This window comes from Pleurodeles waltl, chromosome 5 (genome assembly GCF_031143425.1).
Source record: "Pleurodeles waltl isolate 20211129_DDA chromosome 5, aPleWal1.hap1.20221129, whole genome shotgun sequence".
Taxonomy (NCBI): Eukaryota; Metazoa; Chordata; class Amphibia; order Caudata; family Salamandridae; genus Pleurodeles; species Pleurodeles waltl.
In genome coordinates, this window is record NC_090444.1 from 76,089,272 (window position 1) to 76,112,394 (window position 23,123).

The window sequence follows — 23,123 nt, forward strand, 5'->3', positions numbered from 1 at the left end:
GTATCTGTTATTAGAGAGCGGTGGCTTCACGGATGCTCTCAGGGTTTTATCTGCTCTGTCACAGTAGGATGCTTGTACTGCTGCTGCAGTGTCCGGGAGGAAAGCTTCACTGCTGTTACCATGCTGTACCTGTTCCGGTAAGAAGGGAAGCTTGCACTGTTCAATAAGGAGTGGAAGCCTGCGCTGCTGATGCCCAGCTGTACCTGTGAGTGGCGGATGCTGTGATGTACTCTTGTGAAGAAGGGAAGCTTGAAACTTCTGCGCTGCTGATGCCCTGTACCTGTGAGTGACGGATGCTGTGATGTACTCTTGTGAAGAAGGGAAGCTTGCACTCCTGCACTGCTGATGCCCTGTACCTGTGAGTGACGGATGCTGTGATGTACTCCTGTGAAGAAGGGAAGCTTGCACTCCTGCGCTGCTGATGCCCTGTACCTGTGAGTGACGGATGCTGTGATGTACTCTTGTGAATGATGGAAGCTTGCACTTCTGTGGTGCTGATGCCCTGTACCTGTGAGTGATGGATGCTGTGATGTACTCTTGTGAAGAAGGGAAGCTTGCACTTCTGTGCTGCTGATGCCCAGCTGTACCTGTGAGTGAGGGATGCTGTGATGTACTCCTGTGAAGAAGGGAAGCTTGCACTTCTGCGCTGCTGATGCCCAGCTGTACCTGTGAGTGACGGATGCTGTGATGTACTCTTGTGAAGAAGGGAAGCTTGCACTTCTGTGCTGCTGATGCCCAGCTGTACCTGTGAGTGACGGATGCTGTGATGTACTCTTGTGAAGAAGGGAAGCTTGCACTTCTGCGCCGCTGATACCCTGTACCTGTGAGTGACGGATGCTGTGATGTACTCTTGTGAAGAAGGGAAGCTTGCACTTCTGCGCTGCTGATACCCTGTACCTGTGAGTGATGGATGCTGTGATGTACTCTTGTGAAGAAGGGAAGCTTGCACTTCTGCCTCTGCTATACCTGTTCAATAAGGAGTGGAAGCCTGCGCCGCTGATGCCCAGCTGTACCTGTGAGTGACGGATGCTGTGATGTACTCTTGTGAAGGAGGGAAGCTTGCACTTCTGCCTCTGCTATACCTGTTCAATAAGGAGTGGGAGCCTGCGCTGCTGATGCCCAGCTGCACCTGTGAGTGGAGGATGCTGTGATGTCCTCTTGTGAAGAAGGGAAGCTTGCACTTCTGCCTCTGCTATACCTGTTCAATAAGGAGTGGAAGCCTGCGCTGCTGATGCCCTGTACCTGTGAGTGACGGATGCTGTGATGTACTCTTGTGAAGAAGGGAAGCTTGCACTTCTGCGCTTCTGATGCCCTGTACCTGTGAGTGACGGATGCTGTGATGTACTCTTGTGAAGGAGGGAAGCTTGCACTTCTGCCTCTGCTATACCTGTTCAATAAGGAGTGGAAGCCTGCGCTGCTGATGCCCTGTACCTGTGAGTGACGGATGCTGTGATGTACTCTTGTGAAGAAGGGAAGCTTGCACTCCTGTGCTGCTGATGCCCTGTACCTGTGAGTGACAGATGCTGTGATGTACTCTTGTGAAGAAGGGAAGCTTGCACTTCTGCGTAGCTGATGCCCAGCTGTACCTGTGAGTGACGGATGCTGTGATGTACTCTTGTGAAGAAGGGAAGCTTGCACTTCTGTGCTGCTGATGCCCAGCTGTACCTGTGAGTGACGGATGCTGTGATGTCCTCTTGTGAAGAAGGGAAGCTTGCCAACTGATGCACATGGTGTATCCCTATTTCTAATGGGGGGAAGCTTTCTCTGCTGATACCCAGCTGTGCCTGTTCGCTGAGTGATGCTGGCTTTGCTGATGGTGAGCAGTACTATTCTGTGAGGGAGGGAAGCTTGTACTCTTACGTTTCAGAAGCATTACCCAACCCCACTGTTGTGTACCTGTTTGTTGGTGCCCTGGGGTGCAATATGGCGGTGGATCTAGTCATGATTGTGAACATCTGATGGGTGTCGCTGGCCTGCAGGAAGGGGTACCACCTTTCTAAGAGAGCAATACTGGACATTTCTGTGGATTCTGAGGCTATGGAAGGGTCAGGCGTTGGTAATAACATAACAATTTGTTAAACGTCCTGTGTATTCATTTTAACATAGTTGTTCTGTTTCTATAATAAAAAATATGTAGGAATCGTGTAGACAGCTCTTAAATACTTCTGATGTGTTTTCATATTGCAGTTGCTGCTTATGTTTAGATTTCAAAGAAGGGGAAACATTTTGGATTGTGCTGATTTTCTTGACTTTTTTCTGGACTAGCATGAAAATACTGAGTCAACCAAAGGCCACCGTTTCAGCCCTCTTCAGACAGCCCGGATGGTTAATGTACCAGCACCGGAGCATTGTATGCAATCTTAGATCTCACATACATTTGTTGTCTCATTGAGGCAGCTTAGCGGGTAAATGCTTTTTTTCGCAGATATCCTTTCCCAGTAACCTTTGCCCCCACTTACCGGCTCCCTTTTGCATCTACCTAAAGCCCCCTCATCACCTGCTGTGCAGGGGTGGTGTGGGGGTGTTGAGTTGTGTCTCCCATCCCCTTCATGCCTCAGCCTGGTTCCATCTACCCTTCCTGTCGTTATCTTCCTTCAAGTGATTTGTCGTGGTGTGTGTCACATGGCAGTGAGGAGACCACTCCAGGGGCTACAAGCTATCCAGATGCTTCAGCATCTGCCAGGACAGTGGTGCATCCAGCCCAAACCACATCACCCTACAACAAAAGCTCTACAACACAAGTGCACGTTAGACACAATTCCTGTCACCACCACATGCACAATGCACCACAAAGTCCCACAGTCATCCAAGTGTTGGCTCTCTCTGTGGTACATCCTTTCAAGTTATACTGACAAATGATAGCCCATCGTTAATCGAGATATCCCTTGTGAAAAATCTAGATTGAGCATCCACAATCACTTGGAGTGGCATCCAAGGCATTATTAGCAGACGCAGCATAAAACTTAAAAAGCGCTTGGAGCCGAGCAATGGACAGTTGTATCCCCATCGCCCTAGTAGAACGAAACAAATTGCAGGGTCCTTCTGCACACATAATCTTCATATCTTTAACTTTGTGATATTTTTCCATATTTTGTACTAAAAGGGAGAAAAAAAGAAGGATCCCTGGTTCATTGATGTGTAGATCACCACGGCGACAGGTGCCTTATGGTCTACGTAGTGTCTTACTTTCCTTTCCTGGAGTTTTAGCTTTAGGCGTCTTGTGTCATTGCACACTGTTAGGCATCCTGTAAGATATTCTACTATTGTCCAGCTTTTCCTGGCCTGCTCTTGCGGGTTCTTGTCTTCTTCCAACTGTGGTGTGCTGCTGGGACTGAGCTACTAGAAGGCCTACTCTTGCCTCCCATCCTAGACCTGGTCTCCTTGGGATCTCTACCCTACATTCCTGTGAGAAGGAAATGGACCAGAGAGGAGAACTTAGTTCAGACATTTCTCTGAATGGACCAGAGTGGAGAACTTAGTTCAGGCATTTCTCTGGGGGCCCACACTCACTGGCCTCACTTTTACAAATACCTAAAAGCTAATGCCCCTAAACCTGTCCATTACCACCGTCCATTTGTCCCAGCTCACTTTATAGTTCTTGTTGGGGTCACTCCTTTGCTTTTTCGGGAAATCTCAGTCTCACGACCGCTAACAATATTTACTAAACTACGTCCCTACCTAGAAGATAAAACGACCGCCCCGTATGTCGTAGCTCCTTGGATGCCCTTGGCGCTTGTCTGTCGTCCTAGGACACATACTGACGCTTGACGAGGCACCAGTGACATTCCTTGAGTGCACCCTGTTCTGCGCACCCTACACCATCCACGCAAGCCCCACCCAGGTTAGAGGCTGGCACCCAGGGGACGCCTGCCCTTGCCACAATGATCCTCCAAAACGCCAAAGTGAAGATGTGTCCTTGAAGTCATTGTATGAACCAGACTCCATGAAATGTACTCAGAACCCAGGAAGTACATATGACCATATTTAGAAATGACTACAATATACAATCCTGCTGTGTTCCAGGCCCCTGTTTTCTGACTTGTAACTGGTTTCTGTATATTGAAAGTCATTATAACTAGGTTCCCAGTTTATGGTGTTTATTTTGGACATTTCTCTCTGTATTTATCCATATTTATTTACTATTTGCTCTATCTGTCTACATCCACTCACATTTGATGGCACTTGAATACCCGTCGTTGCTAGTGCTGTAAGTGGCCATGCTCCATACAAGTGTACACCTGAAAGCAATGCATTGTGGAACCCTGACGTGAGGCCTTTTAAGGTTTTAACGTCTCATGCTATTGGCCTGGTAGTCATGATTGACATTTGAAGGGGGAGGAGCAATAAAAATTCCTGCATCCCGAATTTTGATTTTCTAAATAAATACAGTCAAAACAATGGCTTATTTTGCGTATGTCTTCATATACAAAAAAGTAAAAAATGATTTCTGGAAGACTCATTTTTACAGGCAGTGGTGTAACTAACAAACAAATATGAGGCCCTTCTGCAAAATTTGGTGAAGGGCTCCTCCCATTTATTTGTGGGCAGGTTGCCTCAGAGATGTACAAAGACCGTGTGCTTAGTGGGGGCTGCAGGCTTGCCCAGCATATGGCCCACACCCCACGGGTCACAAATATTGTGGCTCTCTCGCCGTTTCATGCAGCTTTTAGTCATTCCCTGCAGACTTCAGGCGACCTTGTCTCTGCAAAATAGAGAGTTTACTAATCAAAGAAAAGAAAGGAGACGGAATTCCATCACTTAACAGGAAATCCTTCTTCGGAGAGGTAAGTACTCCTGTGCCAGGCAGAAGAAGTCTGCACCCTGCTTCTTGGGCGAGTTTGGGGGGGGTTCAGAAGGGGCAAATGAACATGGCGCCCACACGTTTGCCAAGAGATAAATTGCCATAAAATGTTCTGTATTTGCATGTGCTCTAAAAAAAATATAAAGGGTTTGTAACACAAATGTCTGGGTTTCTACCAGAAGGACGAGATTAGTTAAAATAAGGAAAAAATGAAAGGAAACAAGGGCATTGTAAAGTATTGTCTCACCAGCCCTAGCACTTAAGTGCACTTCTTTTTAAACGGATGTGTACAAGTGATGAGGAAACATGCCATCACTGGCAGCGCAAGAGAGCCAATAGCTGAACTGGGCTGGCCCAGTGCCCCATGCTGGATGTTCTGATGGGAAGGAGCAAAGTGTGAATGACAGCTGATAGGACCAATGGAGGAAGCATAATTATGTAAAACCCCTATATGCATGCATGTATTTTGTACATATGATCTTTTTTTACTACATGAGGCTGACCAAACAGCTAAAGTTGTCTCTAGGGCAAAACTAACACTGGCAAAGCCAATAGGTCAAGCATTAGCCAGGGTTCTCGTGGGGTTTTCAAAATTTTATTGTTGGGACAATATGAAAGAAAATATTGGCTTAAAGCAACATATTGTTGTCTTAAAAAGCACACCGTAACATAGTATTCGAAAGCACTGAGAGGAACTCCCTTGTTTATTGATGTGTCCCTTGTCAAAGGGCAGAATTCCATCACTTACGGTGAAGATAGCCAATGACAGAGTTGAGCTGACCAAGTGCCCCATGATATATGCTGTAGTGGGCAGATGAGAAATGTGAATGACAGGACAGCAGACCAATGGATGAAGACTGCTGGCTGAAATCCCCTATAATTCTATTACATATATAACATTAGTAAAATCAAAAGATTTTGGCTGAAGGGAAACCAAAAAAGTTTGGACATCCCTGCTATAGATCTATTTACAACTGTCTAGTATTTACACTTCTGCAGTGTGAAGGTTTCCTAGGCACTGTTTTTAAGTGGTTGTGGCATACAGAAAACCACAGTGCATACATACGGTCATGTCATGGTGATTTTCGTTTTGCATTGTGACATGACCCCATAGAAGGACTTGTAGCCTTTTACTTTGTGTTTGGTTTACAGTCAGACTTTTGGAGGGAGCAGGTTTTTCTTCACTTCTAACCCTGTTGCGGTGGACATGTCGGTGGACTGTCCGCGGTTAGTACTTAAAAAGAAAAGCCCCACATCTTCGAATGTTGTGTAACAATATCAGATGTATCGATTTCATACTGGCACTGTTTATTAGAGGCTGCCAATGCCAACGTGCACCAGGGGAGCTCAACAAAGGACAAATATAAAGACATGAAAAGCCATAGATCAATAGAAAATGTTAATGTGGCCAAAATATTTTTGACATCGACAAAATAAACTTTGCTTCAGACTCAAAGAGTCGTTCTGATTACTTAAAAAATGATCGATTAATTGAAAAATTAGAGGCAAAGCAGCAAACTGAGCGCGGTAGAGGGATCTTGCATCGATGAATTAACAAAATACGTGAAGGCGCTCCAAGTTTTTCTTAGGAGCCCACTGCTGATGCAGGAGTACAGTTGCCACATCCACCCAACGTGATTCCACCTCACGCTTCTTCCCCGGGGAGAGCTTCAGGGGGAGTGCTTGGCGTCTGACGCCCCCTAAGTAAGTACATTCTTGGCTTGATAGCTGGTTCTGGGGTGCTTGAGTCAGGTCTGCTATTTCTGTGCTGGTTTTTCTTGTTCTCATTTTACTGGGAGGTTTTATTTCTTCATTTTTTGGATTGGGAACTTAAATATATACATTATATGAGTGGTTTACTAACAAGTAGTAAATCTGCACCCGCAGAAGTATTTATTGAATGGATGCAAATTTACTACTTTTTTGAAATTCACAAACATGTGCAGTAAGTAGTACACATGGAAAGGTGCTTGGTTTCCAGACATGCTACTGGCAATCTGACACCCAGAGGTGATGGGACAAATGCCTGGAAATTGTCTTAACAACTGGAAATTGCTTGGGGTAGTATTCCAACTAGGCCAGGGTGAAAATTAAAATTCACCAGTGTAATTTCAGGAATTTTGTGTTACTCTTGTTGCAGGAAATTCCAAAAATTATCCTATTACACCACTTTGCATAATTATGCGCCATTCGCAATATAAATTTACAGCGAAGGGTGCAATTTCCAGCAATAATTTGCAGCAAACACACAGCAAGAACAGAACACAAATGGCTGTTGTTCACTATGCTCTTATTCAAATGCATCTTGGCTAAAAACAAACTACACGAGGATGCATTTCATGTTAAAATATAGCACAAAATGATAGATTTGCATTTCACGTAACTGCGGGTAACTTCGATGTAATTGCATGTAATTATGCAAAACAAATCACACACATTTTGCATACCTCTAATTCCAACCCATTGGATTTCGCCAACTATGCCACTTTAGATAGAGGCCCACCTAATGCAGCACTGACCTCGTTGCTCATTTGAACAGTCCATCTCAAGCCTTGGTCATCTTACCCCTCCGGCCTGTGGCTCATCGCCTTTTAGTTAGGACATTTGAAATTCACCCCTCTGACTCTCACTGACTAAGCTACGCCCCTGTTCCTTCCTTCTCAGCCTACACTTCCTGTCTCCTTATCTCACTCAGGGACGTCAATTCCTCAAAAATCCAGAAATAGCGGAAATGACATCACACACGCTTTGACCCTAATGACATCACAGGACTAGAGATCATTTGACCTATGACCCTGAATAGCCATAGGAAGTGGTGTCACATGGCAACCCTGAAGACATAAAGTACAGTAACTCCATTCTTCCTATAACGCAACACAGGCAAATGTCCATTTTAGAAACCAGCAGCATTAGGGCACAGACATGCTCTTTGAAAGCGGTGGAATGTAATACTTTCCCTGAATTATAGCCAGCTACACCTCTTCTAGGAGAAGTTGGAAGGGTTCTCGCCCCAAAGAAAATGTTACTTTTAATATGATCAAATAGTGTATGTAAATGCACAATTTTCACATAAATGTGCTAAAAAGCCATAGGCTCTGAAAGGATAGTCATTCATAATGAAGTCCTTTAAGGGCATGCCAAGCCAATGAAACATGACTCTGTTTTCTGAATGTGCTAAGGATGCGCCCATATATCTAACACTTAACTCCATGGCTTTGACCTTATGCCAGAAATTAGCTGCAGTATGGCAGTGTCAGAATTTTGCAGTTTATGCCATCCATATACCTTATATCAAAGTTACCTCTAGTATGTCAGGGCCAGTATTGTCATGGTTGCCCCATATGCCACTGGTTTCCTCGCCAATGTCAAGAAGCATCTCCAATAAGCTAGCGCCACAGATGCCCCCATTCCCAAAAAATCCTCATGCGTGCCAGTATCTTTCCATGGGTGCCCAGTATGCCTAGGATTGATGCTGGAATGCCAGTGCCAGTATCTTTCCATGGGTGCCCGGTATGCCTAGGATTGATGCTGGTATGCCAGTGCCAGTATTTTACACTGGGTGACCACTGTGCCACAAATGAACTCCAGCATGCCAGTGGCACTATTTTGCCACAGGTGCCTGTCATGCTAGCAATTCTCTATTATGCCAGCCCAGCAGCAGTATTTTTTCTGCGTGCCTATATAAGCCACAAATTACTGACCGTATTCAAGGGCCAACAGCAGTTACTAAATTCTTACTCACGCTCACTTACATTTAGTATCTCACTCTTCCTCGTTCATTCTCACTCACTTGCACTTATTCACTACCTTGCACTTGCTCGTACTCACTCACTGACACAGTCATACTCACTGACAATCATTCTCACTAACTACCTGTCACTGATTCTCACTCACTGTCACTCACACATGCTTAGACACGCAGACGTATGATCACAAACACACACTCTTGCATGGAAACACACTCGCACAACTTTTTTTTTTTAACTTAAATCATCTGCAACTGAAGATCTCGTTCCAGTTCCTGGTGCTCTGTTTTTTTAAATTAAACTAATAGTGAATAATAAACGTTCATTTCCTGTTAGTATAACAAAGCGTGTGCAGAAAACATGGATGGAGCAACGATGCCCATTAGGACGAGCAGGATCAGTGTTTTTCACACTGACTTTGCTCCCTCTGAAGTCAGGGGTTGCAAGACAGTGCCAGGGGTCGCAAGGGACAAGCCAGGGGTCGCAGCTGCGTCCCCATCCCCCCTTAAATGACATCTATGATCTCGCTCTAGTAGGTCGTTTTTCATTCCTGCTTTCTCCCTTTCTCACAGTTTTCTTATCCTTCCTCTCTCTTGCCATGGGTCAAAAATAGGTGCTGGTGACCCCCATCTCCAGCCCCCGGCACCAGTTAAGCTCTGGCCTGGTAGCAGCGGAGTAGGAGGCAGTCTGTATTGCTCACTCCTGTATTGCAGCTGTGAGGAGCTGAGGTGTGGAACGAGGCCCGTATGTACAGTACACCACGTTCCTGATGTAACCTTTCATAGAGCTGTTGGAAACGTCTGCACACAGGGTGTGGCCAACCTCGAGTCTTTTGTTCTGGTTGAAGGATGGGAGAAAGCCTCAGTGGTAATACCCGCCTCGAACAAGTGGGCAATGTGCCTGTGGTGCAGATACCACCTGTGGCATGATGCCAGGGCTGGTATGTGCCTTGTAATGTGTGTGTGTGTGTGTGTGTGTGTGCGCGCTATGTACACACTGACCACAGTACTGCGGGGAGGGTGCATAACAGCTATCAGCAGGGAGAATTTACGGATCTGGCTACTCACCCCAGCCCGAATTCCCTGTAGTAGACGAACATAGGTATCTTCATCACCTCTCCCTCGCATGGGAGGAGAGGTAGGACCCGGGTTCAGTAACCTTTTGTTTACTACCCGTGTCTGCTTCGTTTGGGGAGGGACACCCGACTCCCAGCCGGAGTGGTCAGAGCTTCAGATAATGTCTTTCGCATCTCCACATCAATGTCCGGCGCTAGTGTTTGAATACACATTCAGGCTCAGGAGTAGCCAATAGCAATGCTTAACCTTAAACACGCACACAAGCTGTTGTGTTGCGCTCATTGATTGGGTGACCAGTAGTCCATGTTTAGTAACATTAAACATGTGGTAGTGATTTATTGGTGAATTTAAGAGTAATACACTAATCACAACTTTGGGATTTGGCTGGTGTACTCAGAAGTGCCTGACAAGAAGGGTGATTGTGGCCCTGACTCTACATATTCCATGCAGGTAAAATGTGTGACTACGGCATAAACCGGGCTACTCTGGATGGTGACCTCTATAGGACACTTATCTGTGTGGGGGAAACAGAAGCCGAAACCCTTAAAACCACAGCACTGCATGCTGATGATCAGTGTACCAGGTACTCCCTGCACCTCGTCCACACATTGGTGGAATTTCCATTACCACTCAATTCTGCATCTGTTCCAAAATCTGCAAGCTGGTTGTCTATATTACCTTTTGGGACTACTGAAAAGTTGACCAGTTCTAAATTCGAATGTAGTCCATCAGTGCGGGGCATGACTGAGCCCCCGCCAAGAGAACTGTCCCTGGAGACATTGCTTAGGCCTGTGTGTTCAGGCAAGGGCGTGGCTACGACTACTCTGTTGAGGGTTTCACCTTAAACAGTTTTCTTGATCAAGATTTAAATTCAATTTCAGTGAGATCTGAGTTTGGGCAACTAAATACTTGTGAAAGAACCTCTTTATTCCTGTGCACATCAAGCTCTTTTTGAAGAGGGGAAGCGAACATTTATTTTTTTACCGTTCCGCTCTGTCCTACTGTGTCATATGCACAGGTTGCTTTAGATCATATCCCTTCATCTTTACTGGAGCTTTGTGTTCACCTTGTGCTCACTCACTGTACTTTTACAACAAGGTCAACCTTTTATGTGTCTCAGGACCTACTCATGGTGCTTTCTGCCTTGGGCCCAGGCATGGACTCTGCAGGTCCTCATCTTGAGAAATACTAAAGGACCCCAGGACTAGCCTTGGAGGGTCTCATCTTTCTTCAGTCAGCCGAGAATCTTATCTGAGCTCCTGCTTCTCGATCGCAAACCACCCACTACCTGCCTTTCTCCACTCTCTGAGGACCCGCATGCCTTACGTGACCCAGGCCTCACAAAAGCTTCTGGCAGGCCTGACACTCAGGTCTCATCAGTCTATTCATGCCTCTCACACAAACAGCCATGCAAAACATCTGATCTCCCCACGAAATAATCAACCAAAACACATCTGCATCACACAATGCACCTGTTCTTAACATTCTATCAGTGCAGCCTACATAACATCCTGGAAAATTCAACAATCCAGAATTGGAGTGATGATTCCTTGCCGAGGGGTGCCTACAAGGTCTCTAGAAGAATATCATGGCTACGGAAAATCACGAGCACTTGCAGTAGAGCTCCAAGGAAGCTCCAGATAGTAGCTCCAGTTGGTCCCAGGTATGTTCTCACCCTTAGTCCATCGACTAAGCACAAGCGTGCCAGCAACTAGAAGATCAATTGTGAGGAGGCCCTAAGATAAGAGACTGAGCACATCTCTGGTTGAGAATTGGACACATATGGAGGGTGTCATGTTGTGGGGACAGTAGGATCCACAGCCTTGACACTAGACAATACTTCCTCCGTGAAGGACTGGACGGGAGGTGTGGGAGGAGGAGGGCATTCTTGGACAGAGTAGTGCAGGGACAGCATGGGTGACGATAATCTCCCCTTGAAGTAGACGAGCACATTAGGAATATATGACATGATTTGTGTGCAGACCTTGATGGAAATACCTGGCTCTGCATTCTGTCTTTCACCTTTCCAAAGAGAGCACAACTGAGAACTTTGTAGGTCTATCGGAGGCATCAAGGTCATTCCTTTAGAAATCCTTCACAACCTTAACCCTACTACTGGCCCCTGATTGATGGAGGTCTTTAAGGCAGCCAGGCAGAAAATAGGGATAAAGGCATCCCACTCAACTTCTCAGCATGCAGGAAGTGAGTAGCTGGTCTAGGGTAAGGAGCGGACCCACAGCTCAAGACTGGAGCATCTCCTCTCCTCATACAGTATGAACATGACAAGGAATCTATAGAGGGTACAAGGTATCTTCCCTGCAGAGGAAAGCTCCAGTCTCCAGCTCCATTCTCTTCCATGCAACCCCAGTTCTTGTGGTACAACACTCCATGTGGCACCATGGTCGCTTCTGCCTTCATTGGGCTTTGCAGAAATAAACCAAACCAGCTATGAGTTACTCCGCTTTGAAAACTGGAAAACTGTTGCATTTCTCTTTAACATCGCCTTAATTTGAACTGAAAATAGAAAACATTAGTCACCAGATTTTCACCAGGAAATACACTGTTCTGTTGCTTGGAAGACTGAAGTGCTAGACTGGTTTTATATAGTTTGCACATGCTTTGAGCTCTTGGCTAAGGGAGTGGTGGGTAAGTCTTCAAACGAAGTAAAGCTTTTGTAGAAAAGACTGCAAGGATCAACTTCCAGGAATCAGATTAAAATACTACTGCTTACAGGTCAGAAAACATCCATTTTAATGTTTGGCTCAGCAGAAGAACTGGCCAGCACCCTAAGATTGGACACTGGATGGCCAAGTTTATTTTCTGACCAAAGACTTACAGGAGTGGCTGGTCGACTGAACCATATGGGGTGCAGCACCACCCTGCTAAAGAGCGACACTGTTTATGCGTCAGTGGCAGCCATCTGTGACAAGTATCTGATCCGACCACTTCCAGCTTGTATGTGACTCCTGTGAGCTCTGTATTTGACTCTTTGTGTCGTTGTATCCTGTTGTGTGAAGAATTACTGTGGTCACTATGATGGCACTTGCCTTCAGTCATTCCTCTTCCTTGAATTGGTCGATTTTGTTGAATTTGTTTATTTGACTCTTGGATTTTGTTCAGTCAGTATCAGTTTATTGTAAGTGCATCTGTATGTGTTGAAAACACCCTTTTTGCATGATCAGCCCATATTTGCTGGACCCTATATTCTTCCCGGCTTTAGAACTATGGGGGTCATTATGTCCCCGACGGGAGGTGATAATGTGGCGGTAGTACCGCCAACAGGCTGGCGGTACTTACCGCCACATTATGGCCATGGCCGACCCGTAACTGAAATACTGCCGATACCGCCAGGCTGCCTCCAGCCTGGCAGTCTCGACATTTGTAATCCGCCAGGGCAGTGCTGCAAGCGGCGCTGCCCTGGGGATTAGGAGTCCCCATCCGCCAGCCTGTCCATAGCGGTAAACACCGCCATGGAATGGCTGGTGGTATGGGAGACTCACTTGGCATGGGCACTGCAGGGGCCCTTTTCAAAAGACCACCGAAGTCATAATGAGGGCCTATGTGCTTTCCACTCTGAGCAATTTACTCCAGTATAAAAGTGCATGTGCTCCTCCATTTAAACATGGTCAAATTGGCATACTCCTAACTTACATATTTAACTTGCCTATAAGTCCCTATTATGTGGTACAAAATGTACCCAAGACCTGGACGTTCAAAGCAGCCAGTGGACTGCAGCACCTTTTGTGCAATCTAATACAGTGACAGTGCGAACATGGCTTCAGGCCTACCATCGTAACCTGAGTGTAGCAATGTAAAAACTGCAATTTGACCTGTCAAAATAAACCTGACTGTCTGTTGTGTCTGAGGTAATTCCAATGACACAAGAGGTCTTATAGATAAGTACATGTGAACAATATGTTTTTCAATGAGAAATAAAAAGGAGACTGCGGGAACTGGTCAACGGGTTAATGACCTATGTGACTGGGGGCTGTGGGAGTAATAGTGACACGGGGGCTGGGCCCAGCTGTCCGTCTTCCACAGGGCTACTCAGGACCCAGAAACATAATGCGGGGCACCTGGATGCCTTCGATCGTTTGAGAGAAGCATTCAGTAAGAGTGCACGCATGTTGAAACACATACCCTACCGGGAGGAAGAACATCTCGGGGAATATTGCAACATAGTCACACCAAACTTTGACCCTGATAGAGCGTCCCCAATAAAAGGCAAAGGTTACACGGACGATGATGGTTCCTCAGAGGAGGGACATGACTCTTGAGAGCCGTGGCACACATGTTCTGCCACTTTTGACTGTAGAGGGAAAGTCGAGCATGTTTGAGCTGGAAAGGGATCTACCACCAACGATCCTCCGAGTGGCTCCCAGACCAAAAAGTGGCAGATTACATGGCCAGTAAGATCTGTCAACCACTTAACAAAGATGTGAGAACCCGCTTATGAGTGGAATGCCCTAGGCCCTCTCTAAGCGGAAAGGTGGCATCAACCCCTGACATAGATCCTAAAATGTGCACGTTCTTTGCACAATATATGAACAATCCAAAAAAAGGGCGTTGACCACTCCCGAAGGGCACGTCATGATAAATTATTGGATGTTCTTGGCCCACTCACCAAAATAATTGAACTGGCTGAACAATCAGTACTCCCCTTTCGACAGACATTGTGGCCGGCTGGGCACAAATGACAGTTTGCCAGCTTGGCAACATCAGCTGTGCTCTCTCTGCCGAGAGATGTTGCTCTCTTCTGATTGAAACCGACCCCAAATTGGGGGAACTAGCCACCTATAGCGCAGGGTAACCTGTATGGTGAGCCTGTTGTAAAGGAACTGGACAAGTTTGTGGCCATGTTCTTGGCACTGGACAAGGCCCGGACTTCAATAAAGAGAAAGATTTTTGCCAGGGCCAGAAGCGGCAGGGTTGGCTCCTCCAGCTGCTTTTTTCAACAAAGCTCCTACAGGGGTCAAGCCAGAAGAAACAATGGCTGGAACGACGGTCGCCAGGGCACCTTTTTCCCCAACATGGGAGGCAGGAAAGCCCAAGCCAACTGTGCCTTATGAGGAGGGTCTAACGACCTTGGAGGATTTAATGGTAAGCAATATCCTTCCTTTCCCTTAAAACCTAGTGGGGAGATTAAAACACTTCATTCATTCATTCACAAGTGGGTGGGTCCTGGAGACAGTTGAGGGGTACCACATAGAGCTTTATGGATCTCGGGTACAGGTGGTAAGATGATACCCTTGTTTTCTCAGATCAGGAGAGGAGTCTGATCGGCTCCGAGGTAGCGGAGCTCTTACACAAGGCAGCGATCTGCAGGTCAGTTTTGCACCTCAAAGGGTTTCTCAGGAACCTCTTCTTGGTAGAGAAGAAGGACAAAGGGTGTTCAGACCGGTTATAAATTTATGGGAGTTCAACTAGTGGCTGGTGTACCTCCACTTCAAGGCAAAGGGTATTCATCCATCAACATTTTCTTCAATTTTCTTGAAGGGGTCAGATTTACAAATTTCAGGCACTCCCGTTTGGCCTGTCATCATTACCATGTTTTTGTACCAAACTCCTCAGACCAGTGGCAGAAGTCCTCAGGACGCAGGGTGTTCAGTTGATTATTTACCTGGACAAAAAGCTCCTGATGGATCAACCTGAACCCAACTGCTATTGCATTTGAACACTATTGTGCTCTTTCAGGATCTAGGGTTTGTCACCAACAGACAGAAACTGGAGCTGATCTCATCACAGACCATGACATTCCTGAGCTTTCTTATTGACTCTAAGTCATCTTTTCATTAACTCAAGTCGAAAATTTTTAAGATCAAGAGTTAAGAGACCAAACTCCTGAAGAGAGACATAATTTCCCTCTGGCAGCTGACCAGGATAGTTGGGTTGTTGTCCTCGTTAATCCAAGTTATCTTCCCAGGTCACCTGCACTGCAGAGCGTTTCAGCACCTGAAGGCAGCTCATCATTGGAGGGGCCATACCTACTTGGAGCTGATCTCTTTGACAACCGAGGTCAGGAGGGAGTTACAGTGGTGGATAGGCCTCATCGAGGCATGGAATGGCAGAGTGATCTTTGGGTCCTCTTCAGACCTGATCATAGAGTTGGATGCCAGCTGGCAGGGCTGGGGACCAGATGTGATGAGGTCACCATGGAAGGTAGATAGCCGGAGGAGGAGCTTAATCTACTCCTCAACTGCCTGGAACTTCTGGCAGGCTCCCTCCCGATCCGGTCTCATACTCGGGACAGAGTCTCCTGCTGCATCCTACTGCGGGTGGACAAAGTCCGAGTGGTCCAATATATCAACCTCCTGGGGGGCACTTGCTCGAAAGCACTGACGGAGTTGGAGAGGGATTTCTGGCATTACTGCCTCCAATGTAAAATATCAGTGACAGGCGGGATATCTTCCAGGGATACAGAACATGGTGGCATACTGGAACCCGAGCTACATCAAGGATTCCAGAGATTGGCAGTTAAATTGCACGGTCTTCTTCATCCTGATGGACAGATGGGGCTCATACAGTGTGGATCTGTTTGCATCTATGTGGAATGCTCAACTTCGCTAGTACATGAGTTGGCACCCGAATCAAAGGGCTTTCGTTGTGGATGCTTTCCTACAGGATTGGACAAGGGGACAACCGGATGCCTTTCCACCCTTCTTGTTGATACCTAGAATATCAGCTCAAGTCTGACATCGGAGGGCATCCATCCTTGGTTCTGGTGATTTCAATTTGGAAATCACAAGTATGGTTACTGACCCTGTTGGAACTATCTTGGAAGCCACCAATGGAGCTGCCATCCTTCCCATTGATTTTGCAGGACCCTCACGGACGTCAATATCTGTTGGTCTTGCAGGACCATTTCAGATTCAAGGTGTGGAGGATTCCAGGCCATGTTGAGAAAACAGTGGACTTTCAGATGACCCTGAAAAGTTCATAGCGCAGGCTTGGGCCTCCAGTACGGTCAAGAGGTATCAATCGGCCTAGAGACGATGGATTCATTGGTACATGGAGAGCCACATGGATACCTTGAGGGCAGATGCTACAGACATCCTGATCTTCCTGGCAGAGTTAGCACAATTAGGCCTAGCTTATTGCACAGTGAACACCTTCAGGTCAGCGATCTCTGGTGGACATCATCAACAATATCCCAGTGGGTGAACATCCTTGCATTTGTAAACTCATGAAAGGTATTCAATTGTCTAGACTCTTGAAACCCAGGTACTCAGGGCTATGGGATGTTAATTTGATTCTGCGTATTCTTCTAAGTTGGCAGGACAACTAATACCTTTCCAGGAAGGAGCTTTCGGCGAAACTGGCCATGCTGCTCTATTTGAACTCTTTCAAGAGAGTATCCGATGTCAGGGCCTTGGATATCTCAACAAGGATTTTACCACCAGAAGGTGTCACATTTACTATCTTTAGATGGACCAAGACAAATATCAGGTCAGAAACCTACCCTGCTTTTGAAGATTCACCTAATCTATGTGTGGTTATATGCATTAAGGCACATGAGGACAAAATGGCCGATATTAGGCCGCCAGGTGAGCGACAGCTCCCGATCACTATCAGACAGCCCTTCAGGGCGGCATCCTCTCCTTCCATCACCAGGCGGGTAAGATGGATTATGGTGGAATCAGGAATTTATGTCCATCAAGTCGGAGCTCACTCTAAAAGAGGGACCATGGCATCCAAGGCTATTGAGGTATGTGGTAGACTGAAGGACATTATGAATGCGTTAGATAAGTTATCGGAATCCACTTTTAAAAGGTTTTACTTCAAACCTATATATGATGCCGCAGCCTTGATTGTAAGTAGGCTTTGAACATACGTAATCCTCGCTTCTGCCCGTTTCATAGAACGAAAAATTTCAAACCTAGCGTGAAAGAAAGTTTCAATTCTATTAAGGACACAGAGGTGAGGATATCCCACCCGGAGTATCATGGTAATATATCTCTACCCGCCTGGGAGTCCTTGCTTAACAGTAAGTAACTGATAGATTTATTTCATTGGGTCAATTTATGTTTGGAATATACTTGTTTATTCGTTGACCAGTTTTCTCCCCAGGATCTGATATTCTGAAGAAGTTGTACATATACTGGTTGTAACGCTGTGAATTAAATTTCGGGACTGATTTAACGGATGTCACTTCTCCTGTAGGTACTGATTAAAAAACACGAGTAAGGGAGCATGAATGTTAACTTCCTCCAGTGAAGAAGAGGAACAGATGTCATATAAGTAAATCAGAGTGAGAATTCTGGGTAGTTCCCAAGTTTAGGTGAAGAGCAGCTCTAGTAAGGAGCACCCTACACCAGCAACACTCCAGATTTGCTCACCTCAAATGTCTGTTTTTCTAGCAAAGTTTTTAAGCATAGGATTGGCCCAGTACCATCCACGCCGAGCTAGAGAGTGACAAGGGGCCAGATTACAAGGCCCATCACTATGCACTGCGTCATATTTACAAGATGGCATTAAGCTTCTTTTTGTGGCTTAACACCACCTTGTAAATATGACCCCTTCACACGCAGCACTTTGCAAGGAAGGGGCGTGCAATTGGTGTTGCTGTGGGTGTGCCACAGCAACACCCATTGAATTTTGATGCTGCCCCACATTTACAAGTTTTGGTAAACCTGAGGCAGCACCAACATCTAAGCATCTTAACATGGCGCAACAAGGAGAAGTGCTGTCATTTCTCCTAGTTTGTTGCTCTTTCTATGTGTGCTGCATTCTGCAGCACACATAGAAAGAGCAAAAGGCCATTAAGGAGCACCTTACAACACGAGCAACACTCTAGATTTGCTCACCTCAAAAGTCTGTTTTTCTAGCAATGTTTTTAAGCATAGGATTGGCCCAGTGCCATCCATGCCGAGCTGGAGTGTCGCTGGTGTTGTAGGGTGCTCCTTACTGGAGCTGCTCTCCACCTACACATGGGTACTTACCAGAGTGCTCTTTTCTGTTTTGCATAATTTATGCGTCACTCTAACCCTGAAAGTGTGTTTTGATGAATAATTATATATATATATATTATATATCTTCATTCAGTCACTTTAAAAAAACAAAAGTTACAGGGACCTTAAAGTTAGGCTCACATTTCAAATGCACTAAACCATAGAAATTCACCATTTATAGTTAGAGTTATCTCAAGTAACTATAACAACTATAATTCGTGCTCTAAGGTAACTATAACTCAAGCCCTAAGGTAACTATAACTCGCGCCCCTGCCATGCACAGCTTTTTTGTCAACATTTTTACTACAGATATTACATTGATAATATCAATGTTGTTATCAAAGAGGTCATGAGTGCCATAATTTGTGGGGTAATTAGCAGTGTTAGTTTTATGATTGGGGATTGGTTGTCATATTGGTTGTCATGACTACCTACTCCCTATGGTTCATGGGATGTTTAGTGAATGTTTTTTCTTTTACTCTTTGAAGCTGCTGGTTTATAAAAAGTGAAGAAGGAAATGCATAATCCTCGCCTCCGAGTCCATAATAGAATTAAAACTTTCCTTCTCGCTAGCTAGGAAAATGTTCATTAGGCTGGGGATTGGTGTCTCTGTAGCCATAGTAACAGCGACCACGTGACACAAACTGCAACGGAAGTAACAGGCGGGACAAGGTACAGCGGGAGCAGGGCTCGTAATAGAATAGGTGTGTAACAGAGTCGCTTACACTGATGAATTATTTACAACCTTTGTTCTCTCTGTTATTTTTGTCGTAACACTTCGTAGAACAAAAAAGCATACATTCCACTTATGTGCAGAGAAGTTTATTTTTTTGGAAACACGAGAGCAGAGAAGAAAACGTAATTGAGAGAACCTTTTGAAGATATGAGGCATGACTGGAAAATGCTACTGGCATTTTGAAGTATTCTCTGCTCAGCAGTAGGTCGCTACTGGAAACGGTGCAGAGACAACTGCAGACAGAAGACATGACACGCTGCATAGCAGAGCATGCAAGTGTCAGGATAGTACATCTTGAGAACTTATTAAACTATTTATCGTGCAAAACAGAGCTTAGGCACATTCACGGTTAATAACATTCGTAATAGAGAAATTGAAGAGAGTTTTTGGAATAAATATGAATAAATACAGTGGAATGCTGATGCCTGGTCCTAGAGAAAGTTGAGCTCTCTTCTACACTTTGCGGCAGATTTAAGAGCCCCTAGCGCCTCGTTGTGCCACATCAGCATCATTTTATTAAGACGCTAATATGGCCCAACGAGGCCAAAATCGCCACAGCAGATTTTCAAAGTTGCGCAATGCATGCATTGTGCCACTTTGTAACCCTTTGTGCTACATCATACCTGCGCCAGGCATAATGTATGCAAAGGGGACGTACCCCCGTTGGGGGGCCGAAAAAATGGCGCAAAGAAATCTAAGAAATTTCTTTGTGTAAATCTTTTCGCCTTTTTTAACGCCTGCTCAGAACAGGAGCAGGAACAGGATGAGGAAAAGGGCGGTAACAAGGGCCCTGCCTGCCTTTAAATTCACTGACAGTGCCAGGAAATGATTATATGTTTAATCAATATTTGCTGTTACTTTGAAAGCCAGAGATTTAAGAACACCATGTTAATGCCCTCTGATTGTGATCATCTGGCATTGTCTTTGACTGTAGCTTTGTTTTGTTACTGGGACTCTTTGTCCTGCAATCTGTTTAGTTTTGTACCATGGAAGGGACTGCATTTAGGGTTTTTAAATACATTTAAATGTGCAGCTTTGTCTCCGAACCTGCTAGGCACTTCAGGTTTGTTGCACACGTTTGCTATACTGTTGCAAAAATCTCCATTCCTAGTCCTATACAAGAAATTATCTGGTGTGTTTCATATGATGTTATATCATGCAAGTACCTGGCACAGGTTACCTCCATGATTAAGCCTTGCCTGCTTGGCCTCGCTAACAGGAGTCAAGCCCTGAAACAGGAGTTTGGCGCAGTATCATAGCAAATGGACCATCTGAGAAATCAAGGGCTGCTGACAATACTAAGGGGGTCATTCTGACCATGGCGGTCATGGACCGCCAGGGCCAACGACCGCGGGAGCACCGCCAACAGGCTGGCGGTGCTCCCATGGGCATTCTGACCGTGGCGGTACAGCCGCGGTCAGAAACGGGAAACCGGCAGTGTCCCGCCGGTTTCCCGCTGCCCAAGGGAATCCTCCATGGCGGCACTGCAGGCAGCGCCGCCATGGGGATTCCGACCCCCTTACCGCCAGCCTGGCTCTGGTGGTTTTGACCGCCAGAAACTGGCTGGCGGTAACGGGTGTCGTGGGCCCCCTAACAGGGCCCCACCAAGATTTTCAGTGTCTGCCAAGCAGACACTGAAAATCGCGACGGGTGCAACTGCACCCGTCGCACCCCTTCCACTACGCCGGCTCCATTCGGAGCCGGCATCCTCATGGAAGGGGGTTTCCCGCTGGGCTGGCGGGCGGCCTTCTGGCGGGAAACTCAGAATAACCGCGGCGGTCTTTTGACCACGCAGCGGTATTCTGACGGTTCCCGCTTGGCGGGCGGCTCCTGCCGCCCGCCAAGCTCAGAATGACCCCCAAAGTCCAGAATTACACAGCAACCTAGACTCCTCAGAACAGATAAAAGAAGGAGAATGTAAATCTTAAAAAATACAATGGGAAGTCATTGCTAAAGTTTTGATATTTGCCATGTGCTCTCCCCATGTTTAGATTTCCCACCAGATCGTCACATATCTGGTATCAGGTATAAGATACCATCTTAATTTTCACATTCTCTCCATATCTTAAAAACTGAGCCTACGCTATTAATTTCGGACTTTTCACATCTACCTCTTCTGTTTGTTTGTCTCGCCTAACCCTTTAGTTCTCCCTTCAGTCTCCTACTCACCCACCTTTCCTTGATACTTTCCTGCAGAACATCAAGATGAAATGGCCTTTCTTCTCCTGGCTTCTAGTCCTCCTTGGACACAGCGAAGGAGCTCCGAAGAATGCTGGCATGGACAGGTACTATACTCAGATCTAGTTCATTTTTTTTGCCTGGAAAGGGACTCCTAAATCTCCACTTTTGAAGACCGTCTTGATAACAATTTTAGAAGTGAATCACACCAAAAGAAAAAAGTGTATCATATTAGTTGGTTTAGGATCTAAGTGGATTGTATCCCATTCAGGTTTGTCACTTTTTAAAACAAAAGCAAGGGGAAGGCAGGGTGGAGTTACCTTGTGGGCAAGAGGAATCCCAGGGAACATAGAAGGGAAGAAAGCTGACTTCTGCCATCTTAAGATACTTCCTGGGTTCTGAATCTGGAAGTCATAATTTGAACGCTACACAAGCTACAGACATGTTTAACACCCAGGATCATACTTTTTGAGATTTGTGGCTTTTCTATGTTTAACAATATCCTAAAGAGATGTACCAAATTAGTCATAGTAGCCACACACAACATGTAAAGTGCAAATTAAAAGTTAATCCTGCACGTATTGCAAGGCAAGATGTGTCCAAGACAGGGGTTTGTTTGGGAATCCATGGCTGTTGCAGTGCTTGGATGACTTTATTGAAGCAGGCACTTCAAAATAAATAGTTATAAAGCTGGTGATGATGACAGCTATTGGAACACAGCCTGTCTAAGCCAGAATAAGAGTTTGAAATCTGAGAGTTTTTAACTAGTCTTCTGTAAAATAGAGCATGGATTACAGGCAAGCTGGTAGATTAGCGGCTGCTTTATGGTAGTTATCTGCCTGAGATTAATTTACCTGTTCAGCCAAGTGTGGAAGAAAGTTTGCCAAAGCAGGTTAGTAAACCACCCTACTTAGGGCCTGATTTAGATCTTGGTGGTAATGATCCTGTTTACACTTTTTCAACTGATTCCCCATCTGCCGTCTTGGCGGTCCATCCGTCCAATTTAGATGTTGGCGGGACCATAGGCGAAGGCCGTCTGAGTCCAGCCGACTCTGCCAGGAATCTCCAGCCACGTGAAGGTGCCATTGGAAATAGTGGCTGGCGGGGGGACTCCAGCCACCTTTCCCACCTAGCAGATTACGATGTGCCTTTTCGCAAAGCCAACTGTGGTGGTGGTATCTCTACATCTGAGTTGGCGTATTGGAAGGGAAATGAGGTAAAGCATACCTTTTTCCTACTTCCACTTCTTTTTTTGACTGGACAAGACCAGCCATTGCTGCTGCCATGGAGGACACACGACCCTACCATCGCCAGACTTGACGGTAAGCATTCTGCATTACTTGTTTACGTTGTTTGGTCCTTGCACATGAGCTCGGGACCAATGCAGTCACATACATGTCACAGCAATTAAAAAAATAAATACTTGTGACAAGCAAATGTCTTGAAATCATCTGTGGCAGACATTGATGGGGACACAAATCAATCACATACATTATTGTTATTTTGGTGTAAGTATTCATTAGCAAATGAAAGTTTGCACCAAAATTACAATAACATCACACTTGTCAACTATGGCCATGTGTGCACAATGCATTGGGGCCTGTACTTCTAATATTGTGCTTCCAATTGTACCTGCGA

At 45.7% G+C, this 23,123-nt stretch overlaps 1 protein-coding gene across 1 annotated transcript in view; it reads left to right on the forward strand.

Moving 5' to 3' along the window:
* The window catches only part of CGREF1 (cell growth regulator with EF-hand domain 1), a 90,014-nt gene that overhangs the window by 40,346 nt on the left and 26,545 nt on the right, over positions 1-23,123 (forward strand). Inside the window, exon 2 of the mRNA XM_069233608.1 lies at positions 21,504-21,592. Within this exon, the coding sequence (XP_069089709.1) occupies positions 21,513-21,592 (80 nt within the window). The 5' untranslated portion in view covers positions 21,504-21,512. The remainder of the gene's footprint in view (positions 1-21,503; positions 21,593-23,123) is intronic.